A 24,504-nucleotide genomic window follows, 5' to 3' on the forward strand; every position below is an offset into this window, starting at 1 on the left:
CACTGGAAACACAAGCTTACTCCGACGTCTTACAGCCTTAATCCACTACTCCTACTGCCATTGTAGACCACGCTTTAGACTGATACCGACGCGAAAGTCGTAGCAAAGAAGTAATCAGGTTATTTCGCGATGAGAAATGTACATTAACAATTGTCAATAATTTATCAGAATTGAACGTGCGCACTTCCGTCGCACTAACTTCGTTAATATTGATTAATTTGGAATTTTCCCCTAAACGCATCAATATAAACAAAATAATTGATTATTACATTGAAGTTTAACGTGTGGATCCCGCAAGTAAATAGAAAATGCTGCCTTCGGTCGGGCTGGATCTTTGGAAGTCTAATAATATTTTGTGCAAATTTATACTTTTACTTTTCCTCGCTTGCAATTAGTAAACTGCGCGTCGATTATTTGTCGATTTTGAAATACAGTTTCGTGGGGATAGCAAATTCAATATAATTAAATCGATAATCGATTTAACCTTTTAGTTTTCAAAGCTAATAAGCTTTCTTGAGATCACTACGGAATTTATAGTGAAAAATATCACCCTAGAGCTCGAACCTAGACTTCCCTTCAATCCGTCACAAGTGTCTTCATTCGGTCATTAGAGCGTATAAATAATTAATTACAAAATAATAAAGATCGATGTGCAATTCTTGTGTTTTAGCAATCGTCTGGAAATGGAGGCGATTTAAAAATATTAAATCAAATCTTATACAATGGCGCTGTCAAATTTTGATAGCAATTCTTTCGCTGTCTTTCGACCAAGTTCGCTTCAGTTTTTCTTAATCTTTCGAACCTTCTTATTCCTTCATCGCGTTCTCGTTGGGTTTTTTTCCAAATTATTCAGAAAATTCAATTCGAGCCTTGTTCGCGATTTTCCTATCCAAGAATCCTCATCTCGCGAGCTCGTTCGAGTGGTCGAACTACATGTCTTTCTCTCGTATGTGTTGCAGGCTGTTCGGGACGAAGTGCGACAAGTGTAGCCAGTGCTTTAGCAAAACTGACTATGTGATGAGAGCGAAAACTAAGATCTATCATGTGGAGTGCTTTCGTTGTTGCGCCTGCATGAGGCGGCTCGAGACCGGCGACGAGTTCGCCCTGAGGCAGGACGGCCTCTTCTGTCGGCACGATCACGATGTCCTCGAAGGCGGTAAGCACTGCACCGGAGCCGCTAATATACCCGGAAGCGAGAACAACAATAACGCCTCTCTGACGAACAACAATCACCATCTGCACCCGAACGACGGCTCGATGTCAGGTAAGAGCACAGTTATACGTCGAAGGCTGCTGCGTTCCTCCTTTCTTCTCTCCCCCCTTTCTTTTCCTTTCCTTTCGCGCGCGACACACTCGACACGTTTCGAAGATACTGGCGTCATTGAAAAATCGCACCTCACCCCACGATTTTTCAAGAGAAGCGAAAAGAAAGAGGAAGACCCCGGCGTTATCGTAATATTTATTTTTCGTGTCGTTATTTCCGGCCTCTCAGTTGTCCCTAGCTGCCGTTATCGAGATTCTGAGATTAAATTATCCCCGTGCCCGAGTGAAATGGGAGAGATCCGGCTTCTGACATGTCATACGGCGAGACCGGGGATATGGCTGTGGACTTATCAGGCACAGTGTATCCGTGTTCCCAAAGACCAAATTTACAAAAGGACGCTCGCTCGAGGATAAGCCCAAGGGACTCTCCTATGTTGTGTTAGGCTCACGACGTATAATTAGGTGTTGATAATTGAAGCCGTTAAGACCGTAAAGGCTTGACCACTACCCTCCTACACGTCAGGATTACACGGGCTTAATGTCCTGTAGCCTAGCATAACGCGCGTACGCTCCGCCACCGGCTGGACCTGCTGCCGAGCGAATTAACCCGACCGTGCGGGGCCCACCGAAATTCAGACGCCAAATAATCTAGCCGTGTGTAAAGACAAGCACGTGGAATTGCAGTCGGTAGCAATTAGGCTCCCGGGGAGGGGAAAGGCGACTTGACCAACAATCAACGGGAGTTAACGCCAGGCGATTGGTATTCACTCGTTTTCACACCTTCGCGTTGGGTGGCAGTCGCGATTACAACTCGCTAATTTGCCAAATCGGTTAGTGTGTCAATGACAAACGATTAAGTAAACACCGGCGAAATGTCGCAAAGTGACGCTTCAAAGTACGATACAGGGCGTCAAAAGAATTACAGTGATAAGACTGCCCACGTTCGATAGCATGCTCCTTTTTTGTTTCCCGATATCAGGGTCGGAGAGGAGACGGATAAACTTTTTGAAAGGCGACACACAATAATGCAGAAAGGAGACCGATCGGCTACCGTTTCTTCCCTCCCTCCGGGCTCTTCCCTCTCAAAATGCTAAGGACACACGTCGGCATAATTACCCGATATACTAATTTTCGTGCAAATAACCCGTGTGCGGCAGCGCGACGTGCGCACGTCGTCCCGTGTTTGTCATTGTGATTCGTCATCGGAGACGGCCGTTCGCGCGGCAAGCGTTCGTTCTCTACCCACGAAAAAGTTGGACCACCTCGTGCCGACGGCAGCGGCCCGACGTTGTCTTCGGTGCGCTGCCGAGGTGCCAAATGTAACACCACCCTGCCAACTACTGTCGCGCATAACTACGCACGATCTGTTTCCTCTTATTCGTGTCTTCTTTATTAGCGCGCCGGGGATATCCCGCGGGACGGGACGTCGCGAGTGCGACACACGAGCGTGTCGTCGAGTTATTAATAGCCGTCGAATTGCCGATAAGCTCTAATAAATCGCCCCCGATCCGCGAGAAGCGACGATCGTCCTTGGCGCTCGCGAGATCGCAGGCTCCAATCTCGCCTTATTACCGTGCTTTTAACGTTAGGAGCAAAATGGAAGTTAAAATTAAGCACACAGAGGTCTCTTCTTCACTCAAAAACATATCTTACTAACGCAGGTAGATTTCTAGGTGCCGCGACAAAAATTTTGCACTATTTCTTGTATCCGTTGGAAAATTGTATGTAGCCTGCAAAGTTTATAGCAACGACATTCTAGTAATGCCGCTCTTTGGAAGGTTTAGATTTCATGACTAAATATCAGTCAATCACATTGGATAGAAATGAATTTCGGTACCGCAGCTAGAACGATCTTTGTAAGGAATGCAACTGTTTATGTACCACAATCAAACGTTATAATGGATGGGCGCCACGGAAAGACTTTCTTCCTAACGTTCGCTCAGACAGAAATTCTGTTCTGTTATTTAAATTGATTTAATACAAAACACGCACGGAGAGAATTTTTTCCTCTTTATCCCGAAAGTCATGTGCTCGCGGGACAACGTGGCACTTCACAGAACTTTATGAGAGTTTTTGCAATTTTACCATACACATTCTACTAATAATTATAATTAGTGTACATTTTACTAGTGGATAGTCCTTCAAAGTGCCACGTTGTCCCGCGATTACATGATTTCCAAGGTAAATTTTAAAAGAGAACCGGCTATTCATATCTCAGTTATTTCTTCGTGCCTAGAAAATTATTGCTGCAGTCGTAAGGTCTTTTCTTCGAGGGGGAAACCGCTGATCAAAATCTTGTACACCAATGCCCACTAATGCCCAGTGGGCATTACCTTATTATTTTATTGTATTTATCTTGGATCATCTTCTTTTATCTTATTTTATCTTTATAATGCCCCAGCAAGACCTAATGCCCAAACTAATGCCCAAAGAGGCCTAGTAATGCCCAGTAATGCCGCAAATCTGTACACCACAATGCCCTCAGCGGTTTCCCCCCTTGTTTTGTTTTTTAGTGTTGTAGAATTCATTCACAATGTCAAGAGAATAATTCTTCAAAAATTCCCGTTAACTCCGTATCTAATCTGGTCTTAAATCTTCCCCCCCCCCCTTTTTTAACGGGTCCTGTGAATTTATGCCCCGCGATTATATGAGCGCTCGCCGTACTCCAGGCGTTAAGAGGATCAAATTTATTAGGACACGAGTTATTTACGCGCAAAGAAACAAACTTTCGACAGGATCGTTTGAACGCCAACGCACGCCAACGTCGGGCTCTCGCTGTGAAAGATTAATTAAAAGCACGCGTTTTAAGGGAATTTAGCCTCGGTGAGTGACGTTACGCTCTAAAATAACTGTCCTCTGATGCCGAGCGCATCGTCGTCGCGTATCTTCCATTCTTTCTCAGGAAGGTGCCTTCCAATCTATGCGATATGATAGCTATACGATCTTACACGATCGTTTTTCGAAGGTCGAGAGTCTGTTCACTCTTCTTATCGTCGTGCCGCCATGTCAACGCTGGTTTCATTCTCGCTTATGCCAACCAAGACCGCTATTTGGTTAGGACACAGAAATAGGATTTCGTTTGTTCTCTTGTGGCGTACTCTCGTTGACTTTTCGTCTTCCCGCTGGAGGATCTACTAGATTTCGAACGGCACGACACCCAAGGCGTCGACGCTATCCAGAATATATCGGCGATACGGTCAAGATTATTACTGAGATAATCTAACTTAATCCCCTGTAAACGATCCTCAACGACTTCTGCTAATTTCATTTTCTCGTCTTCATTGCCTCGCGAGGACTTCTACGACACATTCCGTATCTTTTGGATCTTTGATCATCGTGTACATACCAGCAACGATCGAGCCGTTCAAATACTTGAAACTTCGCTTCAGATTTATTAGACGGAATAGTTTGATAAATTAAAAGTCTTATTGAAGCGTATATTATACTTCTCTTTAAAAAATATTATTTAATTAGTATATAATGCTATATTGACAGTCATCTCGCGAAATTTGTTTGCGTCGATAAAGATTTTCGTCTTACTGTCTTATTTTCTTTCCTTTTTGTTAAAAAAAAAAACATAAATCCCAGGTGTATCTTCGAGGAAAGATTCCGCGAGCACGAGACGGACGGGCAGATTAAACAACGCGACTGCTTTTTGACAAAAAGCGGACAGCCTCTGCCACCTTTCGCAAATAAAACGTCACGCGTTCGCGACCGTCCGTGGCTCGCGAGCCACGAATGTTTCCCCGCGCAAACGTTCCGCGATTCGTTCCAAGGTCGCGCGGCCGATCAAGGAATCGCATGAGCACGGGATCCGCGTTTGCCCATCGACAATATTGTCTCTTGACTGTTGTGTCGAGCGCTGGCCCGCAGGCGATCGTCGCGTCGGTACCTTTTGCTTCGCCTCCCCGTTGGTCCGCCATGCTGAACCAGTATCCGGATCTCCCATTAGCCGGGCTCGACCGTTTTGCAAGACCGGTTGGGAAGATAGTCGCGGGTCCGGAATGGTATCGCGCGCTCCATTCTTCCGTACCCCCCGTACGCCCGGGATGCGTTTCGTCTCGCGGAGGACGCGACTCCCTCGCGGATAAATCTTCGCCGAGAGAGGCGGGCACGCAGGCCGGCAAACCGCACACGCTCGCCCTTTGTAACCGTCGAGAGAAACGTTAACGAAGAATCCGGAAGAGCTGGCGAGTGCTGGCGGGAGATTTACGATCGCCTCGTACTCGCGTTACCCCTCCTCCCTTCGCCATTTCGCAGTCGGAGCAATTCGCGCGCCTACGTCACTTTATTGCCACCATAAAAATGACGACACCTCTTCCCCCAGTCCGCCTATTAGATTAACTAATTAGCTGTTTTCTTGCGAAAAACATTCCATCCCGTTGATACATCTGTTTTTCTCCCCGCGAACTATCGACACCCACTTACGCAAACGCGATTGCCGATCAATATTTCAGGTATACACGGAGAGAGTTTTCTCTTTAAATTTATCCTGATTTATGTAATCGTGGGACAACGTGGCATTTCGGAGAATTTTATGAGTTTTTTTTAAATACTCTCTAAAATTTTTTTTTAGTGAAACTTTGATTCGAATCACTTCGCTCTATTCGAGTGAATTGATTCGCTCTAAGGCAAAAAGTGAAGTTCCAAAATTCACTCCAACTTAAATTACGGTATTCCGCCACTATAGGGGCGCTGAACTCCTAAGGTCACGATAGCCCGGGACGGTTCTTCCTCGACAATTAGCAGAATAAGCGAAACCGTCGCCAAAATTATAGATTTTCAGTGCTGACTGTGAATTAAGAGTACAGGCTCTATATACGATCATAGTCAACAAACAGTAGGATTTTTTTACTGCTAACAATAAACGATTACGGTGAAACATAGCACTCTTTTCAGAGTTGAAGAATCAATCCAAGTGAAGAGTGAATAATGGCGCTCTTTCAAACAGTGAAAGTTCACTCCATTCGGACTGGCAGTATTTTCATTATTTCTTCGAGCTCCAAAAGAGTGAGATTTCGCTCAAAAAAATTTAGAGAGTATACATTTTACTTAAAAAAAAATGTAATGGTAAAGAATGGTAAAATTTAAAAAACTCCTAAAATTCTCCGAAATGCCACGTTGTCCCACGATTACATAATTTTCAGGGTAAATTTTACGAGAAAATTCTCTCCGTATACGGTTTTGTCTTTATATTACTTGTACGTTACACTTTAGTTTAGTTTCCTTAGAAAATGATACACGTAATACCTTTTAAATGTCCTACAATTTGTTTATATATAATTGAGACATTAAATTTAGTTAGATAAATTGAGACATTAAATTTTGTTAAATAAAGAACACGTATTCGTTTAGCGCAGCTCGGTGGCCACCGCGAGGGAGAACTCTCGAGGTTTATGCTTGCAGATTCCGGATCTGAGAGCGGGTCGCACAAGGCAGGCGTCGGCGGCGTTCGCGGCTCGGGTGGCCACAAAAGTGGCGGCGGCTCCGACGGAAAGCCGACGAGGGTGCGCACGGTTCTCAACGAGAAGCAGTTGCACACCCTGAGAACCTGCTACGCCGCGAACCCCCGTCCGGACGCCCTGATGAAGGAGCAGCTCGTCGAAATGACGGGGCTGAGTCCGCGCGTGATCAGGGTGTGGTTTCAGAACAAGAGGTGCAAAGACAAGAAGAAGACGATCGCCATGAAGCAGCAGATGCAGGAGAAGGTAACGAGCTACGACATCGTCTACTCTCTAAGGCCCAGTATTCGTAGTCGGATCTTATATTCATGACTGTCTCAAGATCATCTTTAGATACACCGTAGCCCATAAAATGTTCCGTGTAGCATCTTTAGATAAATTCCAGACGGTCTTGGATATAAGATCCGACTATAAATACCGGCCTAAAAGTCAATCAGTGGATTATCACTGAAAACAGTGAATATTCATTGATTCACAGTTATAAGTATAGCACTGAATTATTCTATAAATCAGCTGAAGTCAGGGGTATTAGACTACGCATGGAAGGTTGAAGATTGCGAATTAGAGATTTAAAATTCAGATAATGAAATGGTGGATTAAAATTTGATTTAAAATTAATATTCTTTGATTGGTCAAATTCTAATCTTTTTTTCGTAATTCTCCGTCTCTGACGAGTAGTCTGTTACGGACTTGAGGGAAGCTGGAACGATTCGACACTTCTTGCACCTTTCACCCCTACAGCTGTCAATCCATGAAAACATTTGTGCAACATACAAATTATGTGGCTTTTATGTATGTAACAAATCTATTCGTTCGAATAAGTTTTAAGTTAGGTAACCGAATCTTTTGTTAGACTTCTAAACTTAATTTCAATGACACCATGCTGTTCTCTGTTTTAATCCGATTAGTGGAAACTATAGTTGGTCTGTACACAAAAGCCACATAATTCGTACATTACACACTGTTTTCATGAATTAACAGTTCTAGATGCAAAAGGTGCAGAATTACTCCAGCATCCCCTGAATGGGCTTGCTATTATTTTCACGATGAACGTGGCGCTTCAATCTACGAAATGTATGACAAATAAATGTGTTTTTGAATGGATTAGAGCTTATACTTGGGGACGGCATTGTTCAGAAATTTACTTTTGTAAGACAAGAAGCTGCGTATTATCGTTTGTCGAATCACTACATCACAATAACTATGGCAAATCGTATTTTGTTCGACCACATTTGATGAAAGCGAAAGAGTTCTGGCAACTATTATAATGTCATAACTCTGGAATTTAAATATTCCCGCAATTGATATTGTATAATCGTAATATAATATCAATAATATTTTTGTTAATAAAAATATTTTACTACTTTCTTGTACTCTTTAGTGTATCCACAAATGGTTACAAATGATTACTACATTGCTATAATTCTTTAGTTCATGTAACATTCATTTTTCTTGCCGCAACTTCGTGATACACAATCGAAGTGCCATTTCCCTAAAATTTGTAATTGCTCGTACTTTTTTCTAAGAATAAACTCGAATGTATTATCATGTTAAGCCTTTCTGTTCGCCACTAGTGTTGCGACTTATAAATCAAATAAATGAACATAGTGTGACTTATTTTACATCTTACTTCGAGTATCTGAAAAGAAAGGCATTTTCAAAAGAAAAGTTACGCCACATATTTGACCATGGTTGTGAAAATCAAGTTAAGATTATGGAAGGTTTAAACAAACATCTCCATTTTATTACATATCCTTGTAATAATTGATGTCGAAACGTTTTCAAAATGCTAGTTTAATCTCTTAAGTGGTATGTTCGGTGAAGTTTGTCATTAATACTGATGAATATTTTCCGGAACACTTTCGTGCCCGATGCATTTTGCCCCGAAGATTTTCGTCTATTCCTAATAAAATAGTTTCTAATAAAATAAAGTCACAAATAGTTCATAGACTTGATCATTAAGATTTTCACGGTGTATTTACGATTGAAAACATTAAACTCTGAAAGATTACCGAGTTAAGAACTCTCTGTCAGAGTTTAAGGATGTACATATCAGTTTAAGTTCTTTCTAAATTATCTCAAGAGAGACGTACTATTCGAAAAATGTTTAAAAAATGTTAGATGACAGCTCGCTTTTAAGGATAAAGGGAATTAGGAATGTGAGTAATGTCACCCTTAGATAAAAATTATCTTAACTTATTAAAATAAAAGCTTTTTGTGCTTGCCTTATTTTACACATTTTCACAGCTGATGATAACTCACTTTTTAAATGCTTAAGTATCGTTGGCATTTTCATGATTATGTGAAGATTGAATTTACATCTTTTTGCCTATGTATGTTTCCAATGATGTCCAATGATGTTATCCGTAGATTTATCGGGGCCAATATACAATAGACTTTTAATCGGATCGATAGCGATGAGAGATGTAATTATTAGAGACATTATAAAAGCTTGCCTTATGACTAAAAAGAACAAAATGGAAAAGGTTTGGCCACAGCTTATTCTAAAACCCGCGTGCAATATTGTTAATAAAATCTCTTTCATGTAATTCTTGGTGAACGATAATATGATGCAGTTGATGTTTAAGAGATTTTAAAATTCAACGGGTTGTTTTACGAGTCCCTAATTGATTTCTAATTTCCCTGGTTACTTATTTCTGAATTGATCGAGCTCACAACACGTTTAATCGTTATCATCAATTAGCATCGAGTCAATTTAGCATTTTTTTGTAGAGTTATCTTGCTAGATCGCGTAAGTGATTTTCAATTCTAGAAATAGTTCGACGATCCGGATGCTGTCGATCAAGATATTGTTCATATACTATCGGCCACGTGTTTGAGATTATTCATTGAAAATACCTACTATATGAAGTAACATGAATTTATGCATTATAATTCGAAATTTATTCCGTTTTTTCTGACGCAAGAATGAGGTCTTTATCTCATGAGATTATTTATACAACTCTAATCATATTTTACGAGGCACTGCCTTATATTTCTTACGGTTTCGAAATGTTGTTTATTGCACGGATTTCTTCCTAAGGCTCTAGTTGTAACGAAAGATAACTTCAACAATATACGCAGGTCGGTTTGAATCGTTTCGAGACTTGTATCTCTTGGGAAATAAATGTCATTTTTCTCTTTAAATATCGTACAAACGTATCGATATCGTGAATATCGTGCATTTGATACACTATCACATGCAATATTTAATAGAGGAAAGTCCTCTATTATGAGACAATAGGTTTTCAACATGCAAATTCAATCACAAATCTAGTTTCGCAACGATTACACAATCTAACAATGAATTTTCCACTAAACAGATTTCCCTCCAAGGGCAATAAATTCGTGGTGGAACCAACTGATGATGCTTATTAATTTAACAGAAACCCCGCTATCCACCCCTGTAAAGTTAGCCCCCCATTATTTAAAAATTTAATTTTTTTTTACGAGTTCCCTATACATAGATTTACAATAGTTCCAGAGTTCTTGATGGGTTTATGAAATAGTTCTGCTCATTAAAGACATTAAAATGAATTTTTTAAAATGGGGGGCTAACTTCACGCAGCCCCCATTTTCGTAAAAACTAATTTTTTAATGGAGTTCTGGATAGATTTTCCATAGTTCTAGAGTTCTTTACACATTTTAACAATAGTTCTGCACGAGAAAGTAAAAAAAACGAAGTTGAAGAATCAAGAAACAGTACCCCCGAAATAGGCATAACTATAAAAGTATTAATGTAATGGAATTTTGTCATTAGGATTTTCGATAAAACTCTGCGGGGGCTATCGGGAACTCTCAACAGAACTGCCGGAACTGTGCAAAAATTTTTTCGGGTCTTGTAAGACGACCCGTTTCTGTCTTATAAGACGACCCGAAAAATTTTTTGCACAGTTCCGGCAGTTCTGTTGAGAGTTCCCGGTAGCCCCCGCAGAGTTCTATCGAAAATCCTAATGGCAAAATTCCATTACATTAATACTTTTAGTTGCCTATTTCTGGGGTACTGTTTCTTGATTCTTCAACTTCGTTTCTTTTTACTTTCTCGTGCAGAACTATTGTTAAAATGTACCAAGAACTCTAGAACTATGCGAAATCTATCCAGAACTCCATTGAAAAATTTGTTTTTACGAAAATGGGGAGCTGCGTGAAGTTAGCCCCCATTTTAAAAAATTCATTTTAACGTCTTTAATGAGCAGAACTATTTCTTAAACCCATCAAGAACTCTGGAACTATTGTAAATCTATAGGGAACTCGTAAAAAAAGTTAAAATTTTAAATAATGGGGGGCTAACTTCACAGGGGTACTTTCCTCTATATCCGTTTAAGAAAATACCTTGTTAGTAATTAAAAAACAAGATAGTTCTTCCCAGTTGCATTTGAATTAGTTTGAATGCATCAATTAATTTGCATTTTTTATTGTTGCGGCTGGCTCTAAAATGATATCCATGCTTTGCATGTAATATTAATGAGGCATGTAATATTAATAAAATCGCAGTTCACGTCAAAATGAGATGCCTCTAGTATATAATGTTATTAGTAAAATAACACACAAATAATACAGTCTGTTGTAACACTAAAAATAAATAACTAATCCATAAATGCTTCTACTGTGTTATTTTACTCGTAAAACAGTCGCTCAAACTTGCAAACTTTAATGCATATTTCAGACATGCATTAATGCGTATATTAACATATACCAACTGAACTATGTGTGGATGAAAATATTTAATTATATCAAATTAATACATAAAAAGTGTTTGTACAAAAAAGAAACATTTAGTTGGCAAAACGGATGACTTTAGAACCCCCTAAACCATAGATTCCTCAAAACAACTGGACATTTTTTAGGTAGTTTCTTTTAAGATAATTTAGATAGGCACTTAAAACACTATACAGGGTGAAAGTTACGAGGGGTGATCGATTAAAATGGGACACCCTGTATAAGTGTATCTTTACTTTAAATCTTGGCAGTTTCAAACTTATGTTAGAACGTTTCCATTCAAATGGAACCACCATCAGCATTTTGAAAATGTCTCGACGTCAGCTACATACAAAAGATACGCGGTAAAAACGTAGATTTCTATTAAAAACTTTTAACCTGCGTCCTTCGTCAACGTCCAAGAATCAATGACTGGCATAACTTTTCCCCCCCCTTCGAGATCGAACAACGCACAATTGTTCGAAATATCTTGTTAAAAACACCGTCCTTTCTAGATACTCGTAGTGGGTATTTAAAATGGGCCACTCTATACGAGACGCCGATATCTCGATGAACGATCTAATGGAACCAAGCGCTTTTTATTTCAGGACGGGCGTAAATTGGGCTTCGGCGGCATGCATGGCATACCCATGGTTGCCAGCAGCCCCGTGAGACACGAGAGCCCCATCGGCATGACGCCTCTGGAAGTCCAGGCCTATCAGCCGCCGTGGAAAGCGCTTTCGGAGTTTGCGCTTCATACGGACTTGGACCGGCTAGATCCCAGCGCGCCGTCGTTCCACCATTTGGTGTCCCAGGTAAACGCGCCATACTCGAAACATATTTCGCGGGCATGATTTATCGAGAGGAAACGTCCGGCTACATTATACAATGTAAATAGACACGAGTGTGCGGGAGAGTGATTTGTATATTCGTAGAAAAACGCGAGGAATTGGTGTTGAAAGTTTGAGCGCGATCATTGGAATAATTGCAGATGCACGGCTACGACTTGCACGGGGGACCACCGGCGCAATTGGCACCCCCGCCGGGGATGCTCGGCGGACCGATGAGCGACGGCGGGGGTGGACCGTTACCGCCCCCGGGGCCTCATCATCCGGGTGGCGGCGGACCGGACATGGGCCAGCATCCCGACAGCACCGACAGCTACGTGACCTACGTCGAGAGTGACAGTGACTCGTTTCACCACGATACGGGAAGTCCATAGTGTCGTGCGAGGCATGAACGCAAAACTACCACGCCCTCGTCGTCCTTCGCTTTCGTAGCGACCCTCGTCGTGGTGCTCGCCGTAACGGCGAGATGCCTGCAACGGAGGATATGAAGCGGCCGCGCGGAATCGGGGAGGATACCGTGATACACACAGATATAGAAAGGACAGTACGGATACCAAAGGACCGCGGTGTCTCATCGATCTTTCGATAATCAAACGGACTCGTACCGCTCTACTACCAAAAGTGGCTCGAAAACGACAATGGCGAATACGCTGAGCATGACACGAGTGGCGGAAGAAAGGAGGGTGCAAGTGGGGCAACGTCGCTGTCTTGGACGTACATAAATAATGTATTTTCGCTTCAGTTCTAAAATAACTTCTTTGAAATGTTACAGAGGAACGTTTACGAGAACAACAACTGTCTAATCGTTAAGCGTAACACAAGTTTCGGGAACCTTGAACAAGTTTGAAGAACCTTAAACACATCCTGTATATTGTCAGCTTATTGATATAAAAACCAGATTCTGGCCAGACCGAGCGTTATGTTATTTCGATTCCCATCATTTTTGACTTCTAATACACCTGACGTTTCTGCGTTTCACTGTCGTCTTGCGTTACGTTATCACCGTGACAGTGGAAACTCGCCGCCTGTGTAAAATTATAATATCAATTTCGCTGGGGAGATTTGTAAACGGCTTGTACGCATGTGTCGTTAACTGCCTGTATATAAGGGAAGGGGATGCGATTCGATATCCAGTGCTCTGAAGATACACTGTACATAGTTGCTACTCGCTGTAAATCTAAGCAATGTTAAATCATGATGTACTCAGGCGCAAATTGTACCGTAGAATATGAATAACGGAATATATGCCGGGTATGTTACAACATGTGGAATACATTCGGAGACAAATGCAGGACCCTGAGTGACGAAAAAAATTCGTGTAAACACATCGACACCGAAATCGCTTTGTTTCCAAGTTATTTTTGTACTGTTACAGCAATCCGTACAGCCAAGTCTATTGAGAAGAGATTTTGAGAGTATCCGTTGCAAATTTTGTCGATAGAATGCCAGCAGAAATGTAAGAGAACCTGCTAACCGAATATAACGGCACGTTGACTGCAGAAATCGTGCGGAATCCACCGTTTCATTTAAACGGCGTATTCCATTTAAATGTTTACGAGATTGATCCCATTCGGTTTCTACCAAAGCAGCAAAATGGCCCCGCAAGTAATAGTCGAGTGGATTTAGGCACGGAGAGCGAGCAGGTCAGACAATGGGCTCAGCACGACCAAGCCATTTATTAGAGAATCGATCATTCAAGCAGTTTCGCGCATTTTGATTAAAGTGGCGGAGCGGAGATATAAAAATAGCTACACACCGTGGAAACAAAGTGGTGTCGAGCATATAAATTTCGGGTTTGCACGAAATTTTTCGTTGTTTTAGGGCCCTCTCGATTTCGCTTCTGAAGTGTGCGCCACATATTACAATATACCCTGTATATATACGGATATACGTAGGCACACACTAAATTTACATTGATTATTCCAAGTTATGTTAAGTTTCGTAACGGCAGAGATGTACTCGCAAAAGACTTGCAAATGCCATATAGCGTTTTATTTAATCGTCTCCGGCGACAATGTTGCCGTTATCGTTGTAGATATTCTGCGTTATCTCTCAAGTTTGTATCGAAGGCGACTTTGTATTTGTACGACGCACGCCTTGGTTTGTTAAAGGGTGGATTATGCTTAGTTACCGAGGTAGCACAAGGGAGCGGTGCTCCTTCGTTTATATCGGATATAAAGAAAATTACATTTCGATTAATCGTGCAATCGATATCGCCTAGCAAGGAGCGAGCCAATTAAGGAAGATTAATAGAAGTTAATTATATATGTATAATATAATACATATATATAATATTTTTATCAGAAATTCATCTTCCAACTTCCAATATATATATTATATATAATATTATATATTATATATTGTATATATTTGTATGTTATATGCTAGGCGACAAAGATTAGAAACTCGTTAAATTTTTAATATATTTAAATATATATGGAAATGTGTGTAATTTTTGATATATATATGTATGTCTATTAGAAATTAAATGAATTCCTAATCTTTGAAATAAACCAAGAGTTAAGTTCGCCTTTACTTTCTTCCTGCTTTTAAGCAGATGCACTTCGTGATGCGCGAATCGTAAGAGTTGAAAATCATGTAAAAAATTTTCAATGACTAGGTCTTGAATTTCGAAGACTAGAGTATTCATAGACACAGATCTTATGTTTAAGACCGTCTTAAGTCTCATCTTAGGATGCTGTGGAACATTTCATTGGCTGCGAAGTATCTAAAGATGATCTTAAGACAATCTTAAATATAAGATCTGACTACTGAATACCGTCCTTAGTCTTGAATCTTTTAAAGAAATACATTTAGATCTGTTTTACAGGGCAGATCTTTACGTCAAATAGTATTTTTAATTATATCTTTAATGGTTCACGCATACATCCGAGTCCTGGTCAACTTTTGCACGAAACGATTACAAAAGGTTTCATCAAATACAACGGATAGCTTCGCAAATATTCGGAAACGTTTCCAATTTCTCGCGACATGGAATACAAAGCGGCCGCTTTTCGCTTAGTTTGAAAACGGCAAATGAAATGAGGTCCACTCACACGCATTACTTTCGCAAGTTTTTCTCTAGCCGCGCGTCTCAGAATTGTTAGCTAATGACGTTCAGGATAAACGCTTTGTTGCACGTACCTTTTGATACCGAAACCTGCTTAAGCGACACGGGGGAGGCGCAATGAACTGCGTATATCGAGATAAAACAGAGAGTCACGTGTTGACGTTAAAATAGCGTCGAAGTGACTCCAGAATGGTTACTGTAAGTCATTTTGACGCTTCAACGTCACGTCGCCGTCATTATAACTCCTCAAACAACACGTATGTCTAAAAGACATCTTTAAAATGTATTTTAAACATGCGTACTATGTGGGTTTTTGTTCTGCTTGGGCACGTAACATTGATTATGACGTAACTATTTATTTGCCGGAAGCAGCAATGAAAATTTACCGCACAACACAATATGCATGGCCAAACCTTTCCGAATACAAGACCGTTGTACACCGCTCTCTTGTACGTACATGGTTAAAAAAAGAAGAGGAGAAAGAGAGAGAGAGAGAGAGAGATCATGTAAATCTGATATTTCGTAATTCGTTCAAGCATCTTCGAATTTGTATGATATTTCTATACTGGCACAATGTATGTAATAAACTGTCGAACAAAAGCATCTTGACGAAGTTCCCTTATTCCGAATGCTTTACAGTTATTTTTACGAGTCACACGTTTCGGTAGCTTTTCTTTCAGACATTTCTGGCCCGTTAGTTATCCTTAGATATTTCTACATACGGCGAAAATAGCTCGCAGAAGAGCGTTTTTGCGAAAATTCTAATTAGAAAGTCAGCGAATCTACACCCAGTGAAAAATAATTCGACATCGTTTCGATATCAATCAACGAGTCATTTCTCGCTGGGTAATGATAAAGATTTTTGTTTAATATAAAGGTTATTGTTCAATATTGATTTCGAAAGAAAATCAAATAAGTATATAGGGCGTGAGGAAAAATAGCTTAAAATTTTGCAATACTCGTCGAACCGAATAATTATCGAAAGAAGCCGTTTACCTTAGAAAAAGAAACCTGATTTATGGACCATTAACTGAACATCTTTTTACGGATAATCACGACGATGTACCTACATATATTTGACGATATTTATAATCGAAAAAGGTCAATGATCAGTGGAACGATCAATTATAATAATTTAGTTTCGATATAACTGATTCACATAAATAATATAAAACGTTTAATAAGATATGACGTTTCGTGAGTAGCGCAGGTGATCGTCGTGAACTCGTGTATATATATTTTTTTACATATATATAATTGTCTCTATTTTTTTCATTATTGAATTATGTCTCTACCTACCCGAATTCCGTGTATGTATAGTCCTACCCATTTTCCTATCCGCGTTTCAACTTTTTGTTAATAAACCTACAAGTCTTTCGTTAAAAACGCGACGCGATTTATAAGAGGTCTGATTTGGGGTTAAACGCGCGCGAATTAATAAGAATTTAATAGGGGTCTTTTTAATCTGGCACATACGCCAGAATATGTAAAGGAGAATATAACCCACCCAAATTTTGGCAAATAAAAAGAAATCAATTTATTCCATAGAGCACCTTACTCAGATACTCCATCAAAGTGGCCAATATTGACCACTTACGCTATTTTATCCAGTTTTCCATCGTTGGGCCAGATTGGACATACCTTTCGTTGCTCCCGGCCATACAGTCTGGTCACTTTGACCAGAGATCAGGAAGGAAGAAAACTCCTTCCATAGTCGGTTTGTATTGTCACCGACATATATTACGTACGACATATATTATATACGATTATATACGAGCGTCGATCGTATCGAAAAATACACGAATACGAGAAGTTAATTGAAAAAGTATTTTAATTCGAAAAACTTTATTGCAGAAAGCTGAACAAATACATTTCTACTTTCATTATTTACTCGAGAGTGCCGGCCGTCTCTTCGTGACTCGATCTTTGAATTCGAAATTCAAGTATAGACACAGAAAGAATTTACTTCGCGTTATATGTAAGTAAGTTTAATTATATTTCGATAAATTAAGATTTATAATCAAATTGAGAAAGTAATAATTTCCCGACATTGTTCTTAAAAACCGATCGCGAAAACCGACCGCGAGAATCTGAAGATGCGTGTGATTCATGCATGTTTTTCATGCGAGACGCATCTTTCGAGTATCACAAGACATATAGAATAAATGACGTGAGATCCCTTGTGACTGAATATCGTATAAAATGTATAAAATAATAATGTATTAAAATAATAATGTATAAATATAATTTGAAATATTTCACCATACTCGACAAATTATTTAGAATCTCACGTCACTTCATTTCACTTTATACACAGAGAGAAAGGTTTCTTTGGTTTTAGTATTCCTATTTATTTGATTGAAATCTGTTTCATTAAAACAACATATGCTTATACGAAACATTATGTTTTGAATAAAAATTGTATTGTTTTATTCAAACACCCTGTATTATTTGATAGAAAAATACTATTATTTGAAATATATCTTCCAATTAAATTGTTATATTATTTGGCCAGGCGTTTATAAAGTTTCGTGCTGCCACTAGATGGTCACCGAACTCGTAAGTAAAATCGCGGCAGCTAGATATAAGCGATCTTGAATGAAACGATAATATCGTCTAGATTGAAGAGAATATTACTTTTGTTTCAAACAAATATTTTATTTCTGACAAAGAAATATATTATTTCAAATGCAAACTATCGTACTTATTAATTAAAACATTGATTTGTTTCGACCATTCCAAATATCTAATTGGTTTGGATACAACAAAATTTGTTAAATCCTAAGAAATCGTTTTCTCTGTGTATGTATACCAATATGTGAATAAAAAATGGATAGGAAAAAGTCTCGGACTCACCGACCGATGCGCAGCAGCGGAGTTTAACTACGTTGCGTCTGTAACACATAATTATAAATATCGCATTAAAACACAATGTTCAAGAAAACCAATATTAGGGAAAGTAATTTTTTAATTATTTAAAATAAACGAGAGGCAAATTAATTTTATACGAAATAACAAATAGTTACCATAAAGTTGCTCCGCCGGCGCCCGATGCCTTTTCCAGGCCTCCTCCTCCACTCAGGTTGCCTTCAGACTCCTCCACTTTGCACTGGCACAACACAACACTCGCGAAAGAGAAGCTAATTACCGCACTAACGCACGACACGGCACTCCCGACGTTAATCGTCGCGGACGTCACTGGAACGATAACGAGAGACAATCGCGCACTGAAATACGAGCCAAATCTGGCGAAATGGCGGGAACGTTCCGGCGGGAAGGACTCGCTCGCGAAAGAGAAGCTAATTACCGCACTAACGCACGACACGGCACTCCCGACGTTAATCGTCGCGGACGTCACTGGAACGATAACGAGAGACAATCGCGCACTGAAATACGAGCCGAATCTGGCGAAATGGCGGAAACGTTCCGGCGGAAAGGACTCGCGGAGATGTGCGAGGCTAACTTGACGCGCGTCGCGTTCGACAGGACGATTTCGCGCGAACGTTCCCCTCGTCGTCACGCGTGGAAAACTCGGATATTACTGCACGCGCGAGGCGACACGGATCAAGATTGGAGAACTCGGTGTACCCTTGACGCGCGAGGATACGACGGCACCGTAGCGACGCCGACCGCGCGTCAGATTTCGGCCGAGATTTCCCAGATGTACGCGTCTCGGAGGATACCGACGCGCGAGGGTCGAGTCCACGTCGCGCGATTGTTACACTGGACAATGCTAAACTTACCGCGACTGTGCGTACCGCGAAACTCCGCGACCATCGCACAACACCGATCCGCTTGCGTGTCCACGGATGCTTCTCGAATGGTCTAACATGGCGCCGTTCCCGGCGGCCACTGCGCGGCACCACTGCGCGTCACGCTGTATCTCGAATATCCAAACAGCGAAGTTTCACTCTTCCGAGAAACGGAAACGACGTCCCGCGGCACTCGCGAAATCGATCGGCTCGATCGCGCGGTTGTGGCGTCGCTCAATTACGCGGAAAACGATCGCGCACATCGCCCCGTGGCGTGCGTACCGGCGGCTCGAACGATACTGCGAAGCGCGAACGTTCTCTGACCGTGCGGCGGTCGTCGGCGGCGCGGCGGCTCGACGTAAACATTTGCCGAGCGACGCGCGGGTTTGAAAAACATAACATAAAAACATAAACATAACTGTGACGAATAATGAAAAAAGATACGCCGTACCTGCTCCGTTGATTTTCACGGATAAACGGCTATCATTTCTGCCTCGGTATCGGTTGATCGCCGTGTTCGTTTTGAAGTCTTTATTGCGATTATTTAAACGGCACTCCTGAACGCGACGAAAACGGAAACTTTATGTTATACGCGCAATGTTATATGCAATAATGTTAGAGATTATTTCTTGGCGAGCGATCGATGTATTGTAATTTTTTGTTATTTTATTTTGAAAGCGCGAAATAATACACGAAATATTAATTAGCATTTATCGGTGATTTATTAATACCACAAGTTTGTATAGTTTTTATGCAATTTATAAGTGAAAATACTTGTGTGACGTCGAATTTTTTATTATTTCTCGGACGATTGCGTCTCGATTAAGCGAATCCTTCAGCCATCTCTTTTACCGACACAGTTAAATATAGGTTTTGCGCTTGTAATTCTTTTTATTAGCTTTCATGCACAAAATAATACCAGGATGAGTTGCGGGCCGCATAGCGGAACATTTTCATAAAAACACTCAGTTCAGAAGTCTGATAAAAATGATACTGCTATTTGAAAATTTCAATTCGTAGCTCTAACTAATGCCCATTCTACACCTAGGGATGATCCTACTTGTGGCTCATCCGATACTCGCTTCTATACCTAAAGCTAATCCTACTTACAGCTTATCCGAGGGAGTAGTATAAAGTGTAAAAGGTTTACACTTTGGTTGGTTTCCAATCGTACCAAAGTACAACTACAGTGTACCTTTTACACTTTATACTACTTCCTCGGATAAGCTGTAAGTAGGATAAAGGCCTTCACACATAAAATTCCGTAAGGACGTAAAACGTAAGCGTAAGAAAATCAACAGGTTGGATTTGCTACTGCTTGCGTCATTGCCTTACGTTCTCGACTGTGATTGGTCGATTTTCTTATGCTTACGTTTTACGTCCTTACGGAATTTTATGTGTGAAGGCCTTTAGCTTTAGGTATAGAAGCGAGTATCGGATGAGCCACAAGTAGGATCATCCCTAGGTGTAGAATGGGCATAAATTTGAAATTGGCTTTATAAAGCCTCGTCTACATAGCAGTCGTAAAGTCGTAGTCGTAAGAATAATCGACTATGATTGGTCAATTCTTAAGCCTCCGCTACAATGATTCTCGGTTCTGTCTACAATGGTCGTAGTCGTAAGAATAATCGACTGCGATTGGTCAATTCTTATCGAGCGACTACGACTACGACCATTGTAGACAGAACCGAGAATCATTAGGCTTGTTTTCTGTTCCTACACTAATGAACTAGTGCAATAAATTGGAGTAAGACAAGCATATTTTTTCTCATTCTAGCTTACTGCACTAGTTCACCAGTGCAGGAACAGAAAACAAACCCATTGTAGCGGAGGCTTTAATATGCGTCTAGCGAGATTGACCAATCGCAGCCGAGTATTCTTACGACTACGACTCTGCGACTCGCAGATTGTAGCGCCACGTGGCGTTCCGGCGAGGAACCAAGAGTCGAAAAAAAAACCACGAGTGCCGTCGCCCGTCAGTTGGCATCAGTTTCGCCGGAGAGGTCTCGGAAGTGCGGGTTATGTTTTCGTGAGAGGCTTTTCGGGAAAGTTTTCTTTTGATTGTTAATAAAGATAATCGTGTAAATATGGATACCGATAAGAGTACTATGCTCGCTGTTCTGCAGCTTTTGAAGAAGCACAATTTCAAGGTGAGTCGAAAAACGGTCTACCTCCTAACCTGCGTTTGTTGTTGTATACACACGAGAAATGTAAAGTTCGTTTTCTCATCGCTGCTTTATTTAAAAAATAAAAAACGGACCTGCGACAAATCCCTTCATACGCGCGATTGGAAGCAGATGCGATACTTGTCGCTTTATATCTTTAGGGAACCGAGGAATTGTTTAGAAAGGAAGCAAATCTCACGGACGTCTCGTTGGATGACGCTCAGCAATCTGATTCCGATGTGACCAGCGTCCTTTCCGCTTACAAAAGCGAGGGAGACCCTGCGCAGTATGAAAAGGCGTATAGCGAATTGAAGAAGTTTGTAGAAGGAGCTTTGGACATTTATAAGGTGCGCCAAAGCTGCCGTAGATACGTCAGACCGAACGGAGTCAAAGAGTCCTCTACCGTTTTGCAATTTTTGCAACAGTCAACGAGTTGTCAGTTACAACAAATCACCGTCCTAAGCTGAGGCCGGTATTCATAGTCAGCTCTTGCGTTCAAGACCGTCTTGAATTTATCTAAGGTTTATGTATGGAAAATCTAGCGATTTATGTATGGAACATTTCGTTGGCTACGGAGTGTCTAAAGACGATCTCACGACGTTGTTGAATACACGATCTGACTGTGAATACCGGCCTAAAACTCCAAAAACTTGTTGAACTGCGGCAACATGTGCGGCAACGAATCAAACATTCGCCGACACCCAGTATATATTTTACAGCATGAGTTGGGAACGATATTGTATCCGGTTTTGGTGCACATGTATTTGGAACTGGTTTACAATAATCATTCCAAAGAAGCGAAGCAGCTCATGGAGAAGTTCAGTGGGAACATAGAAGAGTATTACCAGGATGATTTGAAGAGATTGTCCAACGTAACGAAACGTGAGCAGATGGCAGGGAACGAATTGACTGACACTTTTAAGTAAGCAAAGAAGTGAGCGATATAATCAACGTTATAATTTAAACGTAATAATAAATATTAAATATTACCTTGCGTATACTTGCAGATCCAATCAGTTTATAATTAGAATGTCGCGGGACACCCTTTCGATACTGAAACGGCATCTGCAAGAGAAGAAACATAGCGTTCTGCTGAACATCATACAGGAGCATCTTTACTTCGATATGTACGAGGGCGTGGCCCGCAACAAACAGCAGATAGAAGCAACGTCTGGCGCAACGGTGGGAGAGGCCACCAGGCAAGGTAACGTGGTTTCGCGTCCCCCGACAGAGAAGTTGTACTTTGCAGAGAGGAATGTTAACAAAATTGTTGGAATGTAGATAACAAGGCGAAGGTCTATTACGGACTTCTGAAGGAACCTGATATTCAGTGCGTAGCGCCAGTCGAAGAAGAGAAGGACGACACGGGTGGTGACAACGACGGGGACAAGCCGAAGAAGAAAAAAGCGAAGAAGGACCCGCTGTTTTCGAAGAAGACCAAGTCTGACCCGAACGCGCCGCCAATGGGCAGAATGCCCTTGCCTAATCTGTAATACAGATATATCTTGCATGTAACAATTGTATGAAACTTACCTCTGCTGCCTTCTGTATCTCTCGAGTAATTTATATGTCTTGAATTTAGAAAAGACGTAGATAAACAGGAAAAAATTAAGGCACTGAGGGAGGCGTCAAAGAGAATTCTTCTGGGACCCGACACGTTACCGTCCATATGTTTTTATACATTGTTGAACACTACTTATACGTAAGTATACGCGGTCAGATTTTCCTCTTCAATATTCACTTGCAAAGTGACTTGTCTAGTGTAACGGCGACGGAAATAGCGGAAGACTCGAGCCTATTAGCCACCGGATTCAGCGATTCCGGCATAAAGGTATGGAGTCTAGTCCCACAAAAACTGAGGCTGATGAAAACGGGCGAGCAATTACAGGAAGTCAATAGAGAGTCAGGTAGCGCGTCGAAATCGAGGCGGAAGTTATTTTCTCTGATTTACATCGTTCCGAAACGTATATTGGGACAAACTTTGTAGGGGACGTATTGGCCAGAATGATGGACGATCGAACGTCTGAAACTGCGAAGCATCTCTACGGCCACAGTGGACCAATTTACAGCCTTTCGTTTAGTCCAGATAGAAATCTGCTGCTTTCGTCATCCGAGGATACTACAAGTGAGACTTGAACCCGATCTACAATGTGCTCTTTGCGTCTAGAAACATTCTGTTTCATTCTTTAAATATAGTAAAAGACTTCGTTTATATAATAAAAATTGATGTAATTTTGGTATAATCATTTTGATTTTTCAGTAAGACTATGGTCGTTGCACACATGGACCTGCGTCGTCTGCTACAAGGGTCACCTATTTCCCGTGTGGTGCGTGAAATTCTCACCGCACGGTTATTACTTCGCGAGCGCGTCAAGTGACAAAACCGCGAGATTGTGGGCGACCGACTCTCATCAACCGCTACGAATGTTCGCCGGCCATTACTCGGATGTTGATGTGAGTCGACATTCCCCGGCGTCAATTCGTTCGTTCGATCGTCGGACAATCAATTGTTATGTCCCGTTATTTTCACAGGTAATTCAGTTCCATCCAAATTCGAATTACGTTGCGAGCGGCTCAAGCGACATGACCGTGAGATTGTGGGATTGCGTGGGTGGCAGTCAAGTCCGATTGATGACTGGGCACAAAGGGCCGATTTTCTCCCTAGCTTTCTCAACAGAGGGACGATTCTTAGCTTCGGCCGGCGCGGACCACCGTGTGCTCATGTGGGATTTAGCACACGGCCATCTTGTCGCAGCTCTGTCCGGCCACACGGCTAACATTCACTGTCTGTCGTTCAGTCGAGACGGCAACATTCTAGTCTCAGGTACCTGCACCACCCATACATTTATGCGGACCAAACGAAAACGGAAAATGCAATACCAGGCGACAATCGATCGTGCCATTCTGTTCAGGTTCGTTAGATTGCACGCTGAAATTATGGGACTTCACAAAATTGGCGGAGGAGATGAGCTTGGAGGACGTCAACGTTTCCCATAATCCAGATGTAAAAACTAACTCGGAGTCTTATCTACTACGTACCTTTGCGACCAAAAGTTCATCTGTCCTGGCGCTGCATTTTTCACGCAGGAATCTACTGCTGGGTGTCGGCATGTTCGACTCGGGATAGTCCATCCTTGAAGATTTGTTTTACATATAACTTAATCTATATTTATATATACATATAAATAAAATAGATCGAATAATTAAAATGTATCGAAAGTTATCAATAAATTTTTCACATTTATT

At 41.2% G+C, this 24,504-nt stretch overlaps 2 protein-coding genes across 2 annotated transcripts in view; both read left to right on the forward strand.

Annotated features, from left to right (window-relative positions):
• LOC105567064 (insulin gene enhancer protein ISL-1) overlaps positions 1-14,554 on the forward strand; it is a 47,620-nt gene extending 33,066 nt beyond the window's left edge. The window contains exons 3-6 of the mRNA XM_012021612.1: positions 960-1,264; positions 6,670-6,971; positions 12,032-12,238; positions 12,415-14,554. Coding sequence (XP_011877002.1) covers positions 960-1,264; positions 6,670-6,971; positions 12,032-12,238; positions 12,415-12,645 — 1,045 coding nt within the window. The 3' untranslated portion in view covers positions 12,646-14,554. The remainder of the gene's footprint in view (positions 1-959; positions 1,265-6,669; positions 6,972-12,031; positions 12,239-12,414) is intronic.
• Positions 14,555-21,024: 6,470 nt separating this feature from the next.
• Positions 21,025-24,483, forward strand: LOC105567065 (transcription initiation factor TFIID subunit 5). Its single transcript, XM_012021613.1, has 11 exons — positions 21,025-21,243; positions 21,420-21,605; positions 21,978-22,180; positions 22,266-22,462; positions 22,540-22,747; positions 22,841-22,960; positions 23,020-23,165; positions 23,246-23,383; positions 23,519-23,712; positions 23,791-24,082; positions 24,171-24,483. Exons 1-11 carry the CDS (start codon positions 21,181-21,183, stop codon positions 24,383-24,385), a joined length of 1,962 nt encoding a protein of 653 aa, XP_011877003.1. The 5' UTR covers positions 21,025-21,180; the 3' UTR covers positions 24,386-24,483.
• The last annotated feature ends 21 nt before the right edge of the window (positions 24,484-24,504 follow it).

This window comes from Vollenhovia emeryi, unplaced genomic scaffold, assembly GCF_000949405.1.
Source record: "Vollenhovia emeryi isolate VEMERY1.0 unplaced genomic scaffold, V.emery_V1.0 DF939141.1, whole genome shotgun sequence".
Taxonomy (NCBI): domain Eukaryota; kingdom Metazoa; phylum Arthropoda; class Insecta; order Hymenoptera; family Formicidae; genus Vollenhovia; species Vollenhovia emeryi.